Genomic DNA, 19,908 nt, shown 5'->3' with positions numbered 1-19,908 from the left:
CTTGGTGAGCTACTCGGGAAGGGGCCCAGTGAAGTGAGAGCTGGGTGGTGTGTACAGGCAGCTTTTGCAGAAGGTACCAGCCTGTGTCAGTCAACACAGACACCCACCAGCCCTGCGTGAATGATGGTGGTGGCTAAAAACCTGAAACCTGGCTTGGTACCGTGCTCTTCGCCGTGTTTCTCAGGTACGTTACGGATCAGGAAAGGTGAGGCTCCAGAAAAGCCATTTTTCCTCTGAAAGCTGTCCCTCTGGCCGACTCCCCTCGGCATAGAGTCTGGGTGTAACGTGTTCCTGCTCCACGGCGCTGCCGTGGCTCACGCAGCGTCCCCGTGGGCCCGCCTGGCTCCCGAGTGCCGGAGCCTCTTCCCCGAGGACGAGCGTCCATCCCGGAGGCCGGTCCACAGAGAGCTGCGGGCCCGGGCCCTGCCCCGTGGGGAGCCCCAGCGCGGCCGCCTCCCGCTCCCCTCCGGGCCCGGCCCCTCAGCAGCCGCCAACGGCCTCAGCGCCGCCCTGTGACGTCACCGCTACGGCAGGCGAGAGGGGCGCGGCAGCGCGCATGCGTGCGGGGCGGGGCGTGTCGCGATTGGCCCGCGGCCGTGACGTGGCGCGGCAGGCGGAAGTGAGGGGGCCGCGGCCATGTTACGGCAGGTGAGGCGGCCCCCGCCGGGAGGGGTCAGGGGGCAGCGCGGGGGGCCTGCGGCCGCCGCACCGGGGGAGCGGGGACGGTAGGTGCTGCCGGCTGCTATCGGCCCGCAGCCCCGGGGCTGCGCGCTGGAGCCCCCAAGCGCTGGGAACCGCTCCCGAATCGGTTAAACACCCGGGGGAGGTGTTGGGGGCCGGGGCAGGTGGGTGTTGTGGCGGGGAAGGCCTCTGGGGCAGGGCCGGGCTCAGGGGAGACGTTCCTTGGGTGAGGGTTGGAGTCACGTAAGGCCTGCGACAGAGACCGGCCTGCCTGTGACAGTGATAATTCTGTTCCCGTCGCCAGTATCTGCACTGAGATTGGGGTGTGCGTGCGTGTCTGTCTGTCTGTGTGCGCGTTGCCTGATTTAGGAACAGCTTTTGTGGCAGGTAATGGGTTCTCTGGGAGGAACGATGAGTAAAGCACCCGAGGCAAGGCTGTGCGGTTAACTGCCGGGGTGCAGCAAGGATCCTTGGACTCACGGTGTGAGTTTATGTAGTTTTGAGAAAGCACAAATCAAAACACATTGCATGTTTTGCTTTGTATGTGGTTGAATCTTCACATTCATTCCAAATTTATTTTGATTTTAAAGGGCAGCTGTAACATTCTGGGTAATCAAAAGCGTCCCTGCTTGAAGCTGGAAGTGGATTATGTTTTCTCATGTAGCTTTTTGCATCTGTTCCCCGCTTTAGGACAGCAGTGATGACATTGAAGATGTGTCTCTCTTTGATGCAGATGATGATGCATCCAGGAGATCAAAAAAGTCAAAAATAAGGTCAGTGGCCATAGAGAGAGTTTCTAGATGAGTTCTGGGCAGAAGCATGAGAAAGAAAGGACTGCCGTATTACATCAAAACATGGAATGGCAAATACCTTCTTTATTTGGAAGTAATGGAGAGTAATTTCTGGGTGACTGGGAGCACCAGTTCCAGAAGCTCAGTTGGAACTTATAGACCTGTGCCTTCATGCTTCTGGGTCCCTCATGTTTAATATGTGTTCGTGTTCCTGCATGAAAGGAATCTACACTGATACGACGACTCTAACAGGAGGTTCTCATCGTGTCGAGTGCTGGTGTGGCCTAGTCTGTTGTCCCTTCCCAGCCCTTGTTCTTGAATACGTTTTGTGCTGCCCTGCTGTCTGCCGTGTCCTGGCATAGCTAGCCCAGCCACCTCCTTCTGCCCAAACTCCTGCCCCACAGCAGTGTCCATACCCACGTGCTGTGGTGACCTCAGCTCAGTACTGCGTGTTTCTGACCTGGAAGCTGCAGAAATAAGAAAGAAGGGCAAGTCTGCTGTGTTGAGAAATACCATTTTTCCTTCAGAGGTATTTCCTCTGCTAGAATCTTTTTAAACTTACCCCATAAAAACTGTCTTATACTGAACACGAGGTAAAACTCCCTGTCCCCTTCCACCCCAAATTCTGTCTGCATGTGGGATATCACTGCATGTGGAATGTGTCTTCCTTATGATGAGCTTCTAGTCAATTTATTTCCCATATTTTCAGAAGTCATTACACACTGGGTTGATGTTATGATGCTGATCCTTATCCTGTGAGTTGGTGGGAGATCATGTGGCAGTGTCATTTCTCTGAAATTGCTTGGTGTCTTGTCTGAAAGAGCTGTGACTGTACTGTACTTCATTCCAGGCATCCAGTGGCATCATTTTTCCACTTATTCTTCCGAGTCAGTGCGATAGTTGTCTATCTGCTCTGTGAGCTCTTAACTAGCAGCTTTATTGCCTGCATGGTGACTATTATCCTCCTCTTGTCATGTGACTTTTGGGCTGTAAAGGTAAGTTCCTCTTACACTTTTGTTATCTTCGTCTTACTGTATAGGAATAATTGAACAGTGGTATTCATGTCACAAGGAAAGTAACTTCTTCATGCCTTTGCCACAAAATGATACCCCAGATACCCTCAAGTACTGTGATGTATTGCAGAGCGTTATGAAATAACTCTTAAATCTTTGTGTACTTAGTTTCTTTTGAAAATCAAATGGAGGACATATATATTAAGCTTTCTTTTAGCACAGGCTTTCTTATCAGAGCACTTTGGAATCACCAGAAGTACGCCTCACAGTAAATTAGTGTTGTACTGGACATATTAGGAAATAGATTGTTGTGGACATAAGAGCCTTGTAATCTTGTTTTCCCAAGTGTAAGGCAAATGATCACCATTGACAGTAGCAACCCAAACAGCTGAACCTTGGCAAATGGTTTCTTTTAGCAGAAGATATAAAGCTCATAACTTTTCTTCTATTTCAGAATGTCACAGGGCGACTGATGGTTGGCCTTCGTTGGTGGAACCAGGTGGATGATGATGGTAGAAGTCACTGGATATTTGAAGCCAGGAAGGTATATTTCTTTTTTTTTTTTTTCTTTTCATGGTTTCTGTTTTATGAAACCCCTATTAATTGGCAGTTATGCTTGTGATGATAGATTGCACAAGGTAGACATTTACTTCCAGCCACAGATCTGTAACCATGGGCTTGTTTCATGTAGGCTGCTGAGTGAGCTTTTTTTGTTGTTGAATTGTTTAAAAATTCTCATGATGTACTGATCTGGCTTAATGTAAGTAACTTAAAAGTTCCACATAAAATGCAGTAAAGGTTCTTATGTCACACCGGTAACCTGCAAGTTTTCTGGTGTGGACTTTGGACAGCTGACGTAGGTTTTATCTCCTATAGAAAACTATTGGAAGTAGGAAGAAATGTATAGCATTCATCATGGCTGTTGCTTTGCCTTTGTGTTCATGGTGCCTACTGCTACCTCTTTAGCATCCCATCTGTCAGGCACCTCACAGAATGTCACATGTTTACCCTTTCTATCCTTATCTCTTACCTCTGTATGGAGCTAATGGCATACAAATCTGGAGGGAGGTAAAGATCGTTTCCTTGATCCCATGTGCCCTCTGCGCTGGTGTAGGGACTCGAACTTAAACCTTTCTTCAGCTGAGTTCGTGCACTCACTACAGGCACATTCTTTCTCAAAACTGCTAGTTTAGAAAAGTTAAAACGTACTGGGGAAGAGAGAGAGAGGTAGCTGAACTGCTGTAAATTTACCTGTAAGTTGTTAATCCCAGCCCAGATGTTTTAATTTACAGGAAGAAGTGAGTGTTTGCTTAGGATCTTCTGCTCTGTAAAGACCTTATAAAATCAGTAGTGTGATGTGAATGAGACCTCTGCATGTGTAAAGAAAAAACTACCCTACTTTAATGCCTAAGATTATCAATATTTAGTTCTGCCAGTGCTAGGATTGGTGAAATTCTGGTTGTCTGTGCAGTGGTTTGGAGGTAGAAAGACATTACCTGTTTGGCTCTTTCTAAGCTTTGTAACTGAGCCATGCAGTAAATGTCATGTTGCCCAAACCTCACCTTTTAGCCCCAAGCATTCCAAGAGGATTTGATGCAGCTGCCTCCACAGTTTCTGATTGAAAATTGACAAAAGGGTCTCTTGAATGGAAACATCTTCTGTTGCGGAAAGATCTGTGTGATGTAGAAACTGATCTTGAAAGCACCCAGTACTGTTGTGTGGAGGCAAAAACCAGGGGGCTTGCAGATTCTGGACTGTTTTAAATGACAGTGTGATCTATACGATGGAGCAGCCTGTTAATCTCCCATTTCTTTTCTGTTTCTAGGTATCAACGCAAGGGAGTAAAGCCTCATCAGAAGCAGAGTCACGAATTTTCTGGTTAGGTCTAATTACCTGTCCCATGATCTGGGTGATATTTGCTTTCAGCGCTCTCTTTTCTTTCAAAGTGAAATGGCTGGTGAGTTGACTCCCTCAATCAGTAATAGATCTTGCATGTTACAAGTAAGGCAGTGCAAATTAGTGACTTTACTTTCTTGTGTCTTAGGCAGTGGTGGTGATGGGAGTGGTGCTTCAGGGAGCCAACCTTTATGGTTATATCAGGTGTAAAGTTGGCAGTAGAAAGAACTTGACGAGCATGGCCACCAGCTATCTTGGAAAGCAGTTCTTGCGGCAGGTAAGATTCCCAGGGTTTTGGAAACCCTCCGGTTATACTCCTTTCTGTCCATAATCTTCTTTCCTGCCTAGACATGAAAGGAAAAACTGAAAAAGTTGTTATTTAGAGTTCTGCAGTGGGACCCTTCACACCTTACATCCTTGTGAATTTGAGGCTCTTTAAGTCACAGAGTAACTTGCCAATTATTAGCATCAAGTCCCATTTGCAGTGTCTTGTGAGCTCGTATTATTTGCTGGTGCCGTGGACAAGTGCCAGAGAAGTTACTGGGATATGGTTGGTGTATTGGAAATAGGGAACACGGTGAATGTGGTCACAGAATGAAATAGCTTTTGGTAAACTCTGCTGCTCTTGGATAACACATTGTTAAATTACTCCTTTCGTCACACTGCTTCCTCTTCAGATTGTGCTAGCCACAAAACCACGCATCTGGAGGGATGTTGCCTTGGTCCTTGTGTGTCAGTGCACGGCTGCAGCGTGCATAGCTCTTAGCCAAAAGGGCTGCCACTGCCTCTTGCATTTTTCTCACTTCCAGCCAGCTCTTCTCGACAGTCCTTTTCTGCTCCACCACTGGGTTTTCTTTCTTCCATAGGTCCCTGCAGCAGGAGGCACAGCCCTCCTTCCTTCTGCTTCCAGGCTGTCATTTAGCTTTTGCTTTTACTGAGTTTCTTGATGGTGTTACACAGACAGCTCGGGGGGCAGGTGGTTTGGCTGCCACAGGTTCACAAATGCTCACTGGAAGCTCAAACACTGATAAACCTTTCTTGACTATCTGCTGCGATTGTCCTCCTCTGTGGCTTGCTTTGCTTCTGAATGCTTTTACCACTGCAGTGGTTAACCAGAGGCCCAGACCAGTCTTGACCTCTGGCAGAAACGAATGTCTTGCCCAAGAATCATGGCAGTGAGTCACACAGTTTTCTGATACTCCTTTTATTCTTTTTTTTTTTTTTTTTTTCTTCTTCCTTCTGTAGACTGTGGCTAAAGAGGACCAAACAGCATCCTGAGTGGTGGAAGCCTCAAGACAGACTTGATTCACAGTAGGGAACGACGGAGAATGTTGCTCTGACCATGAGATTTGGGAGCTGCATACATGAAGTGTGAATTAAAAGAAGTAAATAAATTGTGCAAGACTTCAGGTTAACACTCCTAGCAACTTATATTCGATTTTCTACTAGCAGTTTGTGTTTAAGTCCTTTCTTTAGTTTGATTAATTAGAATTAATTTGCCTAAACTTCAAACTAAAAAATATCCTAGGTGGCTATCATACAGGTTTAAAACTACTGGATGAATTAAGAGAAAATTGCTGGACATCCTTCTTCAGAAAAACCATGCACAAGCTGAGCCTTCTTTCACCAAGAATTTCCCAACTCTTCCAGCAGTTGATGCCTCACATAGTTTCAGTTGTGGACGTTGTTGCATTTTGTTCTTGGAGGTTGTTGCTGCTTCTGTTACAGAGTTTAGATAGTGCTCTTTTGGCTCCACATCTCTCTGATTCTGTGACTTGAATGGTACTGAGGTGGGCGCAGTGAAGAACATCTAAAGGAAGTGTTGCTGTTGGCTTAGTGGGAAGATAATTGGAGTCTCATGGAAACTGCAGAAAGTGACTTCTGAGCAGCTCTGGTCTTTTATTTATCTGAAGCATTCTTAGAGGTCTCGGTAACATCTTAAACCCCTGGATTTATGGGAAGTCCCTCTGCCACCTGTAGGTCTGTGTCTGTATGGAGAGTGTAGTAAGAGTAAAACCAGTTTCTGGGGAAGGTTGCACACACAGTTTCAGAAACAGAGTGAATCTGGGAGCAGGTGCTGCCTGACTAATGCTGTTGAAGCAATGCCATCTGGTGTCTTGTTGGCGCTGCATTTGGTGCCACGGGTCTTGTCCTCTGGCCAGGAGGGTGTAGGGTGAGTGATCTGCTGTTTCTTCACTGGTCCCTCAGCAGAGGGTCACGGGGAATGCGACCAGCGACCAACAGGGTTTTACGTTTCTTGAATCCATGCAGCATGCTGTCCTTAAGCTGTGCTCCCCCAGGGGTCTGCAGGGTGGAAAAAAAGCCTTTTGTAGGATTGTGAAATGTTGGCTTGCAGTGTGTTCACTTAGGTGGCAAAGTGGTGTGTTTTGTGTGACAAGCTGTATGAAAGGGGTCCGTTCCTTCTTGTCATGTGATTCCTGTTCAAGGCAGATTGTCCTTTCGCAGTGGCAGATGTTGTAAAGTTCAGATGAGGCGTTTCAAATTAAGAATGTGGTTTCTTTTTGAATAATGGGTATTGTAAATTGTGGGATTGCATTAACATGATTCCTCTCCCTGTACTGTAGCAATACTTGGGAGCTGTACATTTGTTTAACTCTTTGGATTGATACCTTCCTTTTGTAAATATGTATTTATAAAATCTTGAAATTAAAATAATGCTTTGTTTAACCAGACCACATATCCCTTCTATGATTCATGGTTGAGCTCTATTTATACACCATGTTCTTGTAATGTAGTTTTAACAGGGATTACTTGTCACGGTAAACGGTGGTGTTCAGTGAGCTCCAGCACAGTTCGTTCCACCCAGGGGCTTTCAATGGTTTTCCCTGTGCAAATGCTTTCTTCTTAAGGATGCTGGAGCTGTTATCACGCAGAGCTGGAGTAATTGTCACCCTGTGAGGCTCAGCTGGAGTGGCTAAGGTGCTGCTTCTGAGGGCACTGGTAGGGCCCCTCTGTCCTGTTCCTGGCTCGCCCCTGGCAGGTGGCAGTGTGCTACCATAAATGCTCATACCACGTGTGGCGGGAGCTTCTAGTCCTCATTTACATGGAAGGGATGATTTAATTCTAAGAAACGAATGTAAACAGGCAAAATGAAACCAATCACTGAAGAGAGGGTGCTTTTGCAGCCACGCGGGCATGAGCAAGTGCAGTATTCGGCCCGTATGGTGCAATGGAATGGGAATCATTTCTGCTCCAGCCCAGGATTCCTGCTGGATGCTGCTGTCGGAGGGATGCCCCTGACTCCAGCACAGCTCCAGCCACGAGGTAGTTATTTTAAAATGTGTTGAAAGTTTTGGACTTAACATTTATTCTCCTGCTGCCAAAGCTCCCCCCAAACTGCTGGAAAACAGAGTGTGCTTTTCTGGAAGTTGCAGTTTATTTAATCAAGGACAGAGACATTTATTAGTATGTACCTTTAAATATAGTCCTCTTTGGCTTATTTTTAGCCTTTTGGCAAGCATTCAGTCTTTTGGCTTCTGAGAAGCTGTCATTTTATTGCATTTCTCCACAGCGTGGATCAGAACCAAATTTCTTATCACTGCTCCGGCTGGGTGTGAGTCTTGTTTGATTTTTACTCACTATGTGCTGGGGTTTCCTGTGAAGCAGGAAGTGGGAGTTGCTGCAGAATGGGGAAATTCTCTGAATGTGCTTTTTTTTGACAAGCCTCAGGAATCCACGCTAAGCCAGTTTTTTGAGGATTAGCTGTGTAATGGTGTCTCCACCCAAGACCTCCACGCCTGGGTGGTGGCTGGACTTTCAGGGTTTACAGAAGCAGAAATATTCCAAGAGCAATAATAAAAAAATACTATTTGCCATAGCCAAGTACGCCTCAGATGTTGCAGGCGCAGCTGAAAGGTGGGCTTGAAATCATCCTGTTTTTACAGGCAGAACCATTTTGAGTCCTTGGAGCTTAGTGTCTTGGGCCAGCGGGGAGTTTGCTTACAGAGCTGGGGACAGAACGGGCCCTGGGGGACATTTGCTTTGGGGTGTGTGATGCCTCATCCTTCCCCTGTGTCCTAGGGATGAACTGCTCTGTTGCTCTTTGGCCACAGCAGGGACCTGTCCCCTCCTGCTGCCACCAACCAGCCTTGGTTTGTCCTTGCCCACTGTGGCACTGCCGCTGTGCAGCCAGCTGGCTGCTGGAATTCCCAGGGAAAGCACCTGCTTTCAGGGACAGAAGCAATGCTTTTTCTGCCTCTGTACTTTAACACCTTACAGTGATGCATCTGGGTATTCTCAAAACACAAAAGCTTTACAGGCAGCTCTGCCCTGTCCAATGCGCCTCCCCATCCCTCTGTGCTACCCGCTGCCCTGGGAGAAAGCCAAAGGGAAGAGCGAAGGATTGATGCTAAGCGTGCATGGGCAACCTGGCCCTGGGCATTTGGAGCCTGCCAGTCTTTTCCTCTACAAATATCCTGGAGGCTTGTCGGGCCCAGAGGGCTGCAGGGGACTGACTATTGTAGTTGCTTGGCAGAGGCCGTGGTCAGCCCTGCTCACACGGGACAGGACATCCCAGCTGGTATTTCCTAAACAAAAAGCTGCACTGACTAATGGGGAGTGACCTTTGGGAAGACCAAAGGGAGCGGCACTGGGGGTGAGGAGGGGGGGTGCTGGCTGAGAACCAGCGCTGCTTCCAGGGCTCCTGGCAGGAAGGCGTTTCATGCTTCCCTCCTGCTTTACTGTGCAAACAGCCTCAATTTGGGAGCAGGAGTCCCGTCCCACCCTGCAAACCCGCAGCAAACCAAGAGCCTCCCTGCTGCCCTGATAAGACAGGCAAAGGGCAGGAAGAAAGGAAACGCTATTTCTGTTTCACTGATAGCAGCATTTTTATACCACAGAGGACATGTGGGTCCATCATTATCTGCCTGTGCGTGCCGAAAGAAACTGGGGGTGTTGAACGCGATTCCAGTTCCTTCCTGTCCTCCCTGGTGCCAGCATGTGGCTCAGGGCAGCTGACAGCGGGGATGTGCTGCACTGGTTTCCACCGCTCAGCCACAGGCTGCAGCGCTTGGCTGCTTGAATTTCACTCCTGTTTCTCAGTGGGAGGCATCGCCTTTGGGTACTGCTGTGGGAACAGCCTCTTCCTTGGCTGGCAGCAGGTAATCTGCGCTCCCGGCTGTGTCGTGAAGTTGCAAGAATGCTGCTTGGGTCAGACTCAACCCATCAAACCCGAGGTTTGTCTCAAGCAGTAGCTGTTTTCATGTGCCTCACAGCCATGCTTCCAGGAACGCCTTTTGTACCTCCAGAGGTTTGTGGCTCGCTCTGTGTTACCTGGGGGATTTTGCTGCCATGAATTTGACTGATTCCTTTCCGAGCCCACACAGATTTTTAGTGTTTGCAGTGTCCTGCGGCAGAGAGCTCCACAGATTAACATGGGTCGTGGAAAAGTGCTTCACGTCTTGTTTGTGTGGAACCTGCCTCCAACTTAATTTGGTGCCCATCTGGTAAGGGAAGGGAAAGCCAGGTGTGTTCTGTGTCTGCCACTGTACATGACAGAGAGATGCTGGGTTTTGCATTAAACATGGGGTTTGAAATCCCCAGACAGACTTAAACTGCTGTTGGGATCCTGCTGGATCAGCTCGCTGGAGATCCAGCATCTCCTGTCTCAAAAGGCACCAGCTCACGCTACAGTGCCAGGAGCATCCTCTAGGACAGGGATTACTGTTTGCCAGGATGTGTCCTGGTAAGGTGACAGTTTTATTTGGGTAAAGATGTCCAGGAGTGGTTTCATGTCTAAGAGGACCTTTCTAAGGAGGCGGTTGAGTAGTTGAACTGCAAAGAGAAGATTTGGGATGTTGGGAGATGTGGGGTTCTTGCCTCTTCCAACTATCTTTGCTTCTTCTCTTACCCCGGTAGGGCTAAGGATGGCTCAGATGCTCTGCAAGGACTGGAGGGTGCTTTGATGCCTGACAGAAAGCGAGACTGTGAGGAGGAGCGAGCAGACCTGAGGCTGAGACGCTATTTTTTTGCATTTACATATTCTGGTCTAATCCCAGCTCAGTGCCTGCTCCTCTACTGGGGCAAGCAGTGCAAGGATACACATGGTTTTGCAATGATACTCAAGAGAAGCTGACAGGGGTTGTCCCCGTTTCTCAAGAAGCATAACAAGGAGCAAAATAACTGCAAGTGCTCCAAGCCTTGCACGAAGTCGGGCTGGGCCAGGGCCGAGCAGTCCTGTTGTGGGGCAGGAGCCAGCCCTGGGGAGGCAGTGGGGCAGCACGAGACAAGACAGGGTGTCTCCTACAGCGGACAGGCTGTGACTTCCCAGGTGTGATGGCAAAGGACAGGAGTGACCCTGGGGTGAGGAGCACCCAGGGACATGGCTGCCAGCCCCTGTGCTGCCCAGCATTCGCAGCGTGAAATGAATCCTGGGGTGACTGCAGGCACCCCATCCCTGCAGCGCTGTCCTCACATGGGTGCCCTGTTTGCACTCGGAATTAGGCACCTCTTTGAGTCTAGACTCAGCTTCCTGGGGGAAGCCTTTTAGCAGGAGGGTTTCCTTATGGCGGCAGGTTCCTGCAGGCTCAGTTGCAAAGCCCTGCTTGCCTGGGGTTGCAATTTTTAACGATGCACTAGTGCAATGAAAGAGCAGGGTCTCTGCTAGGCATCTTCTATGCTGCTGACAAGCAGCATCTCCGGAGGCAGGTCTGTGGGGGCTGTGCACCCCCAGTTCAAATTAACGGAGTAAGTTCATTTTGACTTTCCTAAAGACAGGATGCTGCAGCGGACTCTGGGCTTTTAGAGCGTAGTGAAGCATCCAATGAGCAGGTTTTATACCTGCACGTAAAAGCAGAAGGGTTTTACTGTGTTGTCCTGCTTTCTTTCTCTTTATTTATGAAGCCTGCACACTTTAAGTTATAAAGTGTGCCAGAGCAAGCCTGCGATCCCCAGCTGGTGGGTACAGCTTAAATCCCAGAGGTTTCTGGAGCCCCAGAGATGGGCGGAGGACGGTTGGATTTCCCTCTAATGGAGCCTAGGTAGGGAAGCATCTCACTTTCCTAAGGGATATGTAAAGAGAAAAAGGAGACCAGTATTTAAAGCACAGAAAGCAAACCATAGTGTAGTGTGAGGTAGAAGTGGGCAGCAGAGATGATTTTGGGCAGGGAAGCTGTGGGCCACGAGGTATAGGCTGTGGAGCTATAGCCCTCTAAGGTCATGTCGTGCTACTGAATTATTTTTTGCACAGGTGAACTATATCTACTTCACACAGCTGCGTTTGTTCATACTAAAGTGGCTGCTTTGGGTCAGGCCAAAGGTCACTCTAACTCAAAATCCAGTTTATAACCCTGCTTTGTGACGCTGATGCTGAGGAAATGGTGATATAAAATAATAATGCCCCTCTGGCACCTGTGTCAAGTCTGACAGTCTGTGGAGTAGGATCTCAAAGGCTGTATCTGCACTGTAATTTCTAACAGCTATGAACTTGTCCCAGAACTTACTGGCATGTGAACCCTCCCATGGCAATGAAATTAATATAGAAATGACGTGTTCCCAGGGAACCCCTTGGGTGACCTTCCCCAGGTATGAAAACTCCCATTTTATTCTGATCCTTTCTAGGAATTTTTTCACAAACTATTCATTTGTAAATTATCCAATTGACGGCTGTTAATGCCAGATCATCTCATGTCCCAGCTGCTTACTACACATTTCAAAGAGCTTTAATATTTGCCAGGTGGGACTTCCCTTGGCAAAAGCCACACTGATGCTTTTCAGCTATTTCTTCTCTCTGTGAATCCTGGTCTGTAGAAGTCTGAACAGTTTACTCAGTGTAGGCATTGGATTTTCTGGTCTGTTGTTCCCCATATTCTTCCCAGAATCCTTAAAAAACCCTCAGAACCCCTGTGTCACACTTGCCACCTTCCACCCATCTGGCACCAGGAGAAGCAGTCGGTTTGTCTGGGGATTAGTGGCTCAGTGGGTTCATCCCTGAGCCCTTTGGACTCCTCCTGGAAACCTCCTTGGCTGCTGAGTTATTCCTCTTCGCGTTGCCAGCTTGTGCAAACCTCCTCTTATTTAGTTCATTTTAGGCGAGTTCTTTAGGTTTTTTTCCTTTTTTTTTTTTCAATCACAAGGCAATGTGTAAACAACTCCATAGTAACCACTGGAGTACATGAGTCATTTAGCTTTTCTGCCAGAGGACATACTCGCTTGCCCTTGCCTACTGTAATGTTTCCAGATTAAAGGAGGCTTTAGTTGTTGAGACAGTTACTCACGGTTTCCTACTGCGTGTACTGATGTTGAGACTGGCGCTTTTTGATGGTTTGTATGATTTCTCCCCCATTAGACAGATCCCTACCCCTGCGGGACCTTCCATGCTTGTTGTCTGTCCCCTCAGCTGTAAGGTTTAAAACTCCATATACGTTTCTTTTAACTAGTAGCTGGATTATATTTTGCTTTTGTTGGAGCCCTCCCTCACATCTGGACCCTGTTTCGGAAGGAATTTGAGTAGCGCACCAGAACTGCCTCTGGTCTCAGGAACTTCTACACCTACCTCCCAGGATCCAAGTGCCCGCCAGGCTGGAGGTGCCCAAACCCACCTGCGGGCAGAAGTCCCGACCCAAAACCTCACCTAAAATCTCTTCAGATGAATTAAAAACTAAACATGCTTTTGCACAGCTCTTGGGTATGTCAGCCCTTGATTCCTCATGTTTTAAATGGCAGGATCGTGCCCAGAGGTTTGGGTTAATTAGGATCTGGACTGGAGAGAGGAGGGGATGGGGACTTCGCTTGGATCCTGCACCATCCCCAGCTCAGAGACCCAACCTCATAGGTGGGAGCTGGCGGGTAGCTGAGGGACAGGACAGCAGCATGGATCTGGTTGCAGGGTGGGGGATCTGGCACCGGCACCTTCATCAGGCATCAGGAGCCACGCACGGGTTGATCCCCTGGAGCTCTACTGCAGCTGCTGCGAGCGGGACACCCCAAATCCCGCTGCTCCCAGCTGCTGCAAGAGTGGGACACCCCAAATCCTGCTGCTCCCAGCTGCTGCAAGAGCGACCGCAGCAGGAGGAGAGGGAAAGGCAGCATCTCTTAACAGCCCAGTGGGATTTTTCTCTGTCTGTGGCAGGGTGGGGAGCGCAGCATCCCCTGGTGCTACCAAACTGGGCAGCCTTTAGGGGACATCTAGGGGACACTAAACCAGCCTTTTCATTAGCACCTGGCCAGTGATCCCCTGGGCAAAACCTTGTAATCCCTCACGGCCCTTGTGTTTTAAGGACAGCATCAGCAAACATCTGGAGTGGCACCGCTGGGCTGATCCTGCCGTCGGGTCCCTCCAGCCCAGACAGCTTCAGTGTGGTGCAGACTTCATCCATCTCCCATCTAAACTCGTACGGCGGCAGAGGGAGCTCTCATGCTTTTTTTTCCTTTTAATTAATTATATAAATTTTACCCCCCAAAAATAGAGCAAACAAAGTTTTCTGGAAGGTCTTGTTGGAAACGCCTCCGAGGATCAATCCTGCGATGTGAGAAGCGCCAGGAGCAACCTGCCAGCCCAGCACATCCCGTGCGAGTGTGGGACTGCAGCGGGAAGGGTGTCACCTCCCCAGGCGTCACCCCTGGCCGTGGCTGCCCGTCCTCTGCACCTCACAGAGGGGTGACAAAGAGGAAAACAATAGCCAAACCCACCTCTCCTTCCATTAGTGGTCCCCCTGAGCTTGCTGGGGATATAATGGGAACATGATTTCATCACCCTGATGTTACAGGGTGGTGTGAGCAACCACTCGAGTTGGAAAAAGTAAGTAAAAAACAAATTTATTCCCAGCTGCATGTGTGTGTGTGTAACCGGCTGACTGGGTTGCCTCCTCAAGCAGACCTGGCACCGTACCGATTTTGGGGAATAAACTCTGATTTAAATAAATGCTTCCCTAGCAATCGCCCTAGGAGGCGATTCAGCCCTGCACCCAGCAGCAGGTGCTTGTGTGTCGGGGGGCACATCGCACCCCGCTGCACCCCCGTGGGTCCAGCACCCCTCCCTGGGGCACAGGCTTGCTGTTCCTTGAGTGTGCACTGGGTTTGGGGTGTAGGCACGGACATCCCTGCCAGCCCCTGCTCCTGGTTCGTTAGCTGGGAGCATAGCCCCTTGCTCCTCACCCTGGAGATCATCCTATTTTTAAGTATCTTGGTGGGGATTTGAGTTGGGAGTCCCTAAAGCTGAGCAGAGCTGCTCCACATCCACCAGGGTTCAGCATTCTGGCACCCACCAAGGTTAGCCCAGATAAACCCTCTTGGCTTAGTTTTGCTCCCAGAAACCAGAAGGGAATTTTAGCATCAGTTTTAATGAGAGCTGCCAGGTTTAATTGCTGGACAACGCAATAAAAATCACATCTACTGCTTCCAGGCTCAGCCACCTATCGTCAGTGCTTTGAAGCAGCAGCTAAATGCTTTCCCTGCCGTTAAAATGATGACATTTTGGGATGACAGGACAACCTGGCACCAGTGGCTGCCAGGTCACAGCCCCCAGACCAGGAAAGTGCAGCAGCATCATGTGGGTGCACTTAACCTGGTCCAGTACAAAGCAAAACAGATCAACCCCCATCTCTTTTGTGGTTGTGGTTGATTCAGCTTTATTTCACGTGGGTGGTGATGGGGAAGGTGGTCCCATGGTCCATGAAAGGGCGGTGATGAGTGATGGTGAAGAGCCAGGGCAGCATCTCATCTCTCACAGCCCATACCATGTGTCAGTTCCTTGCTGTGGTGATCCTGCGGGGTGCAATGCTGCTCCCCAACACATCTGTCCCATTTCAGTGGCTTTCCTCAGCTAACAACATTGGGGCTGTGGTGCCTTTTTGCAGCACAGCCCTGAGCCCAGGTTCCCAGAGCCTTTGGGAAGGTCCTTGGGAAGGACCCAGCTCCCTCAGGTCCTTCCAAGCCTCCTGCTCGCAGCACTGGGTCTGGCTGGTTTTGGTGGTGGTGGGTGAGGAAAATGTCACCTGCTCAGTGACATTTCAGTGCAGAGTCACACATTCAAATCTGCCAGCACTCATCAGGTCTGCATATCCCCCTGCCACAGTCGGTTCCTACCCATCCATCGATTCCCAAATCCATCATGACCTGGTTTTGCGGTTGCTCCTCACTCCTCATGCTTCAGGCAAACAGTTTGGTCCCGCTACTCGGGTGGTCTCACCAAGAGACATCAAATACAAACTTCCCCAGTGTAATTTTTGGCAACATCAAAGTTTCTGGCTTCAGATATATCAACAGGACTTGTCATTGCTTTCCCCTGCCCTCACTCTCACAACACCTTGAAGGGCTCTGACTTGATTTTAGGACATCCACAAAACAACCAACCTGTTATCCAGGTCTGGGATTTCGTTTTCGCAAGGTGAGACAGCAGTCTGGCCTCACCCAGCTGACATCCCCATCCCTGCAGAGCTCTGCAGCACCCTCATCCTCATCCTCACCCTCACCCTCATCCTCATCCTCCACCAGCCTGGCAAACACCATGACCCATGCATGTCCTGTGGCTGCTGCTCTCCCAGGTCTCTCTCCAGATGTGGGGCCGCACGTTGGGGGGTGGGGCTGTGTGTAACGCAGGGGTTGGGCTCTGTGGGGTTTAGGGGTTTATATTTCTCTTAAAAGTAGCGAGAAATTATTTCCTCTCCCCTGTGCCCTGTTGCTATCACTACACGTGAGTGACTGTGGATACCAGCACTGATTAAAAAAGTGGTACCCTGCCCTCCCCCACCACTACAGCAATGAGGGTGAACCCCAGATTCTTGGTCTTCAGCCCCAAGTTTGAGGTCTTTTTTTTTTTTTTTTAGCAGGTGTGACACGACATTAGAGGACTTTGCAAGCTTTCCATCCCATTTATGTCAGCACCATGGGCAGCTTGGTGGCCTTGCTGAGCACTAACGATACTGGCTGTTGGCACTGATGTTTCGTGGAGCCTTGGGGATGGGACTGGAGCCACCCAGGAGCCGTGGCAGGCGAGCAGGGAAGGAGCTGCAATCTCTGGGCTGGGCTGATGGACTTGCTGCCGTAGATCTAAGGTGGCTGGAGAGGAGCCTGGGACCTTCTCTGTCCAGGATCCCTGTGTGCTGGGGTCCCCGCCCTCATGTCTGCACCAGCACCTTGACCACCAGGTGATGAGCATCAGGGACAGCCCCCAGCTTACAGCTGCTTGAGCTGCTGCAGGCACTGAGGTGGGAACTGCAGAGGAGGCTGAGTCCTGGAGCTCGGTGGACACGTCCCACAGGACAGCCTGCAGGGCCATGGGACAGCACTGGCTGAAGAAAGGGAATTAATTCCCTCCTCAAAGCTAAAGGAAGGCTGTCCTGTGCCCAGGTTTTCAGTGCTTCTAGGTGCTGTGGTAATGCCTACCAGCCCCAGCCCTGTACCATGCGTGTGGGCACCCCACAGGCACTGGAAGATGGCTCAGAGAAGAAAGCGGTTCTTGATTACTTGGACAGGAGGAAGGAGCTCTGCAAGGACCGCAGTTCATGGGACTTTCTTTTTGCAATATTGGTTTGTATCCTCATCAAAAATTCTGACTTGCTTTCTCCAGGGTTCTTGTTCTTGGAAACAGGTGACTTCATGGCTCGACGAGAACCGGGGGGGCTTTCTCTCTAGAACTGACAATGACTGGAGAGCCCAGGCATGTCCCCCCTGCCTGCCTCCTCCAAAACACACGGCAGCAGCAGGTATTCTCTGCTCGCAGCCTGGTGAGGGAGTCGTGCAGCGGCCAGTTACCCAGCCTTTTACCCTCAGCTGAGTGAGATCCTTTCATACAGGCAAATCGGAGCCCTGTGCCAGAGTCAAACACACCACGGTACTGAGCCCTTGAAATCAAAAGTGTCTCGCGCATAAAACTCACCTAGCTGAACTATAAATCAGGCCTCTGCTTCCAGGCAAACCAAGCTTGCATACTTAACGATCCTTGCTTAATCACTTTGTGTTAAGGACATCTTAAAATGAACGGACTCAAGTTTAAAAATCCATTAAAAACGAGAGCCCAAATGACTAAGGGAGGCTCTTATATCTGCATCCAAGTTTGCAAGCGAATATGGGCATTTGTAGGAAGAGCAGTCATCCTCCAAATATTTATGAAAAAAAAAAAAAAAAAGCAAAAAAAAAAAAGTCCAGGCAGGGAATGACTAATGGGAATGGGCAGGAACGGGCTGATCCGTGGAAGTGCTCGAGCGAGGAGCCTGCAAGGAGTTGGGTTGTAGCTGCCTGGCGGTACCTTGACCTATGCAAATCTTGTTGGGTGAAGGCAGATTTCTTTGGAAATAAAAATTTCCCTGCTTTCTGATGGCCCTCTGCCGACAGAAGACCTCAAAGAGGAAATCGTGCAGCAGCGCAGCAGTGCTTTGGTTCAAAGGGTTTGTGCTGGGCTGAGGAACATGACAGTCAGTGGGGTTGCAAACGGAGGGTGCCCTCTGCTTCTAAAACAGCAAGTCTACCTTTTTTCTCCTGCTGAGAAAGTCCTTGTAAAATCTTGGCCATGCTCAGGACAGTCCTGCAGCAGTAAGCAGGAGAAATTCAACGTTCTGCACTTTCTCCGCAGCAGGTGTTCAGGGCCTGGGATCTCCATGGGGTTTGGGGATGGGGGAGCCGGCACCCCAGGGCAGGCACAAGCAGAGCACATCTGACCCCATTCCTCCTTGAGAGCAGGAGAGGGAGATTTCATGGCAGAGCAGTGCAACGCACCTGCGGCTAACCTGGCGGCTGCAAAGCTCTTGATGTATCGATGCACGGGAGGGACGTGCACCCATTCCAAATGCAGATACCCTTCGCAGGCAGCGCTTGGGTGAACCCGCTGGTGGCAGAGGGCAGGGCTGCCCAGCGGTTTGCTGTGTCCCATGTGCGCACCGTGCCCGCGCAGGGTGTGCCAAGCACCAGCCGCGGTAGCCAGCTGCCCCGCTCCAGCACCGGCTCAGCCCTGTGCTCACTCCCCTCCCTGCGCACGTGTCCACCCGGCTGGGGCTCGCTTCGGATGTAATTGCTCCCAGGGAAAGGTGGCTTGGGGATAGATCCACATCTCTGTCTTGGATGCTGAGGTTTGGAAGGTGGAGCACACGTCGTCCAGGGGATATGTGCCCATCTGGGGCCTGGGGAGCCAGGCAGAGGGCACCCCACAGAACAGGGCTCTGGTGCTACGACCCCCCGCCCCAGCAGGAGCTTCCTGGCAGTGTGCAGACCCTTGCGCCACTTGCAAAAGCCACTTTATCCATCCTCTCCTGGCTGTTGTGGCAACTGTAATACCCGATGCCTGTGGGCAGATACCCTCAGGCATGTGAGGACACAGCAAGAGCCCTGAACACACCAGGACAGGGAAGCCCAAGCAAATGGCACCAGTGTCCACACAGCACCTGCCGCCCAGGTGCCTGGTGTTGGACACACACGGATGCACAGAGGCACAACCGGGCACTAAAAAGCATCCAGCGTGGATCATGGCTGGGGTTCAGGGCGTGCACCCTGCATCCAACACAGCCCCCCAGCCTCGAGGTGCACTCACATGCGTGCACACATACATGTGCACACACACACGTGTTCTTCACAGCAGTACAGTTATTTTTTTGCTTGGCCATGGCTGCTGTGAATTTTTGAACCAAAGGCAAGGTCTGGGCTTTGGGCTGTCAGCGGATCCTCGGGGAGGTCTGACAGCCTCCAGCTGCAGAGATGAGCTCAGCACCAGCTGGGCCGAGTGACTTTCCACCTTTTGCAAGCCCTGGAAGTTGGGATGGAGGTTGCTGCTGTTCTTATCAGGCAGCTTCTTAACATCAAATAACCTCCACTCCATTCCTCGCCTGCTCAGCCCCTTGGGTTCTGCCAGGTGAGAGGGGTTTTGTGGCCATGCCCATGCAGCTCTCGTGGATTTGGTACAGATTTCATGGAAATTTGAACTTCAGTGACTGCTTAACTTTAGCTCAGTGATACCCAAAGGTCAGGAGGTAGCAGGATCTTATAAGCCCCAGCTGGGGTGGATAATTGCAGTGCGCAGGCACAGCCACCTCTGCCTCCTGAGCATCCTCCTGCTAGCCTGGGAGCACCCTCAGACCCAGATGTGAACTCTGCAGCTCAGGTCTCTCCTAGTCTAAATATGTATTCGAAGGAAATTCCAGCTCAGACCCCTCCTGGCAAAGCTCTGTGGCTCTGCTCTTGTGGTTTGAGTACACGGGACCTCTGACATACAGCTGCAAGTATCTCATAGTTACACAAGAGGAAGCAGCACAGCTAATGTGCATGGGAATTATCCCATGTTCTAAAACTTTGCCGGGCCTGGAAGCCATCTGTATGACCCTTCCCGGGGTTGGAGGTAAGACATTCCATTTTTCCTGTGTCATTCGGAATAAAAAGCAAAATATTGGCTGGTGATTGCTGCCTTGTGAGACGCTAAGTACATGCATCAGGGTGCTGCGAGCTATTTTCTTTAAAGATGATTTAGCGATGCAAAAGTGTGTCCAGTGAGCAGCCGCTGAGTCCTGCAGACACATGGCTGGGGGGGATGTGTCACAGTCCTTCAAGGAAAGGGCAAAAGAAAATGAGCACAACTGAAGGGTTGA

General features: G+C 50.1%; 1 protein-coding gene across 3 annotated transcripts; it reads left to right on the top strand.

Annotated features, from left to right (window-relative positions):
• Positions 1-7,074, top strand: TVP23C (trans-golgi network vesicle protein 23 homolog C). Of its 3 annotated transcripts, none has more exons than XM_055723050.1 (7): positions 3-184; positions 1,372-1,454; positions 2,323-2,467; positions 2,940-3,029; positions 4,311-4,442; positions 4,530-4,658; positions 5,627-7,074. In XM_055723050.1, the coding sequence occupies exons 3-7, from the start codon at positions 2,420-2,422 to the stop codon at positions 5,657-5,659; spliced, it is 432 nt and encodes a 143-aa protein (XP_055579025.1). In that variant the 5' UTR covers positions 3-184; positions 1,372-1,454; positions 2,323-2,419; the 3' UTR covers positions 5,660-7,074. The 3 variants fall into 3 exon arrangements, with proteins under 3 accessions (XP_055579034.1, XP_055579025.1, XP_055579017.1); XM_055723042.1 differs by lacking the exon at positions 3-184 and adding an exon at positions 536-648; XM_055723059.1 differs by lacking the exon at positions 2,323-2,467 and having other exon boundaries at positions 1-184.
• Positions 7,075-19,908: the final 12,834 nt, after the last annotated feature.

Source organism: Falco cherrug, chromosome 1 (assembly GCF_023634085.1).
Source record: "Falco cherrug isolate bFalChe1 chromosome 1, bFalChe1.pri, whole genome shotgun sequence".
In the NCBI taxonomy this organism is placed as follows: Eukaryota; Metazoa; Chordata; class Aves; order Falconiformes; family Falconidae; genus Falco; species Falco cherrug.
Note: the sequence above shows the minus strand (reverse complement) of the source record. Positions and strands in the feature narration are given on the sequence as shown.

What these genes read in the sequence shown, in the direction of transcription:
- TVP23C (XM_055723042.1), top strand. An exon ending in TCAAAAAAGTCAAAAATAAG is followed by an intron (nt 1,455 to 2,322) that starts GTCAGTGGCCAT and finishes ACTTCATTCCAG; the next exon opens with GCATCCAGTGGCATCATTTT. An exon ending in CTTTCAAAGTGAAATGGCTG is followed by an intron (nt 4,443 to 4,529) that starts GTGAGTTGACTC and finishes CTTGTGTCTTAG; the next exon opens with GCAGTGGTGGTGATGGGAGT.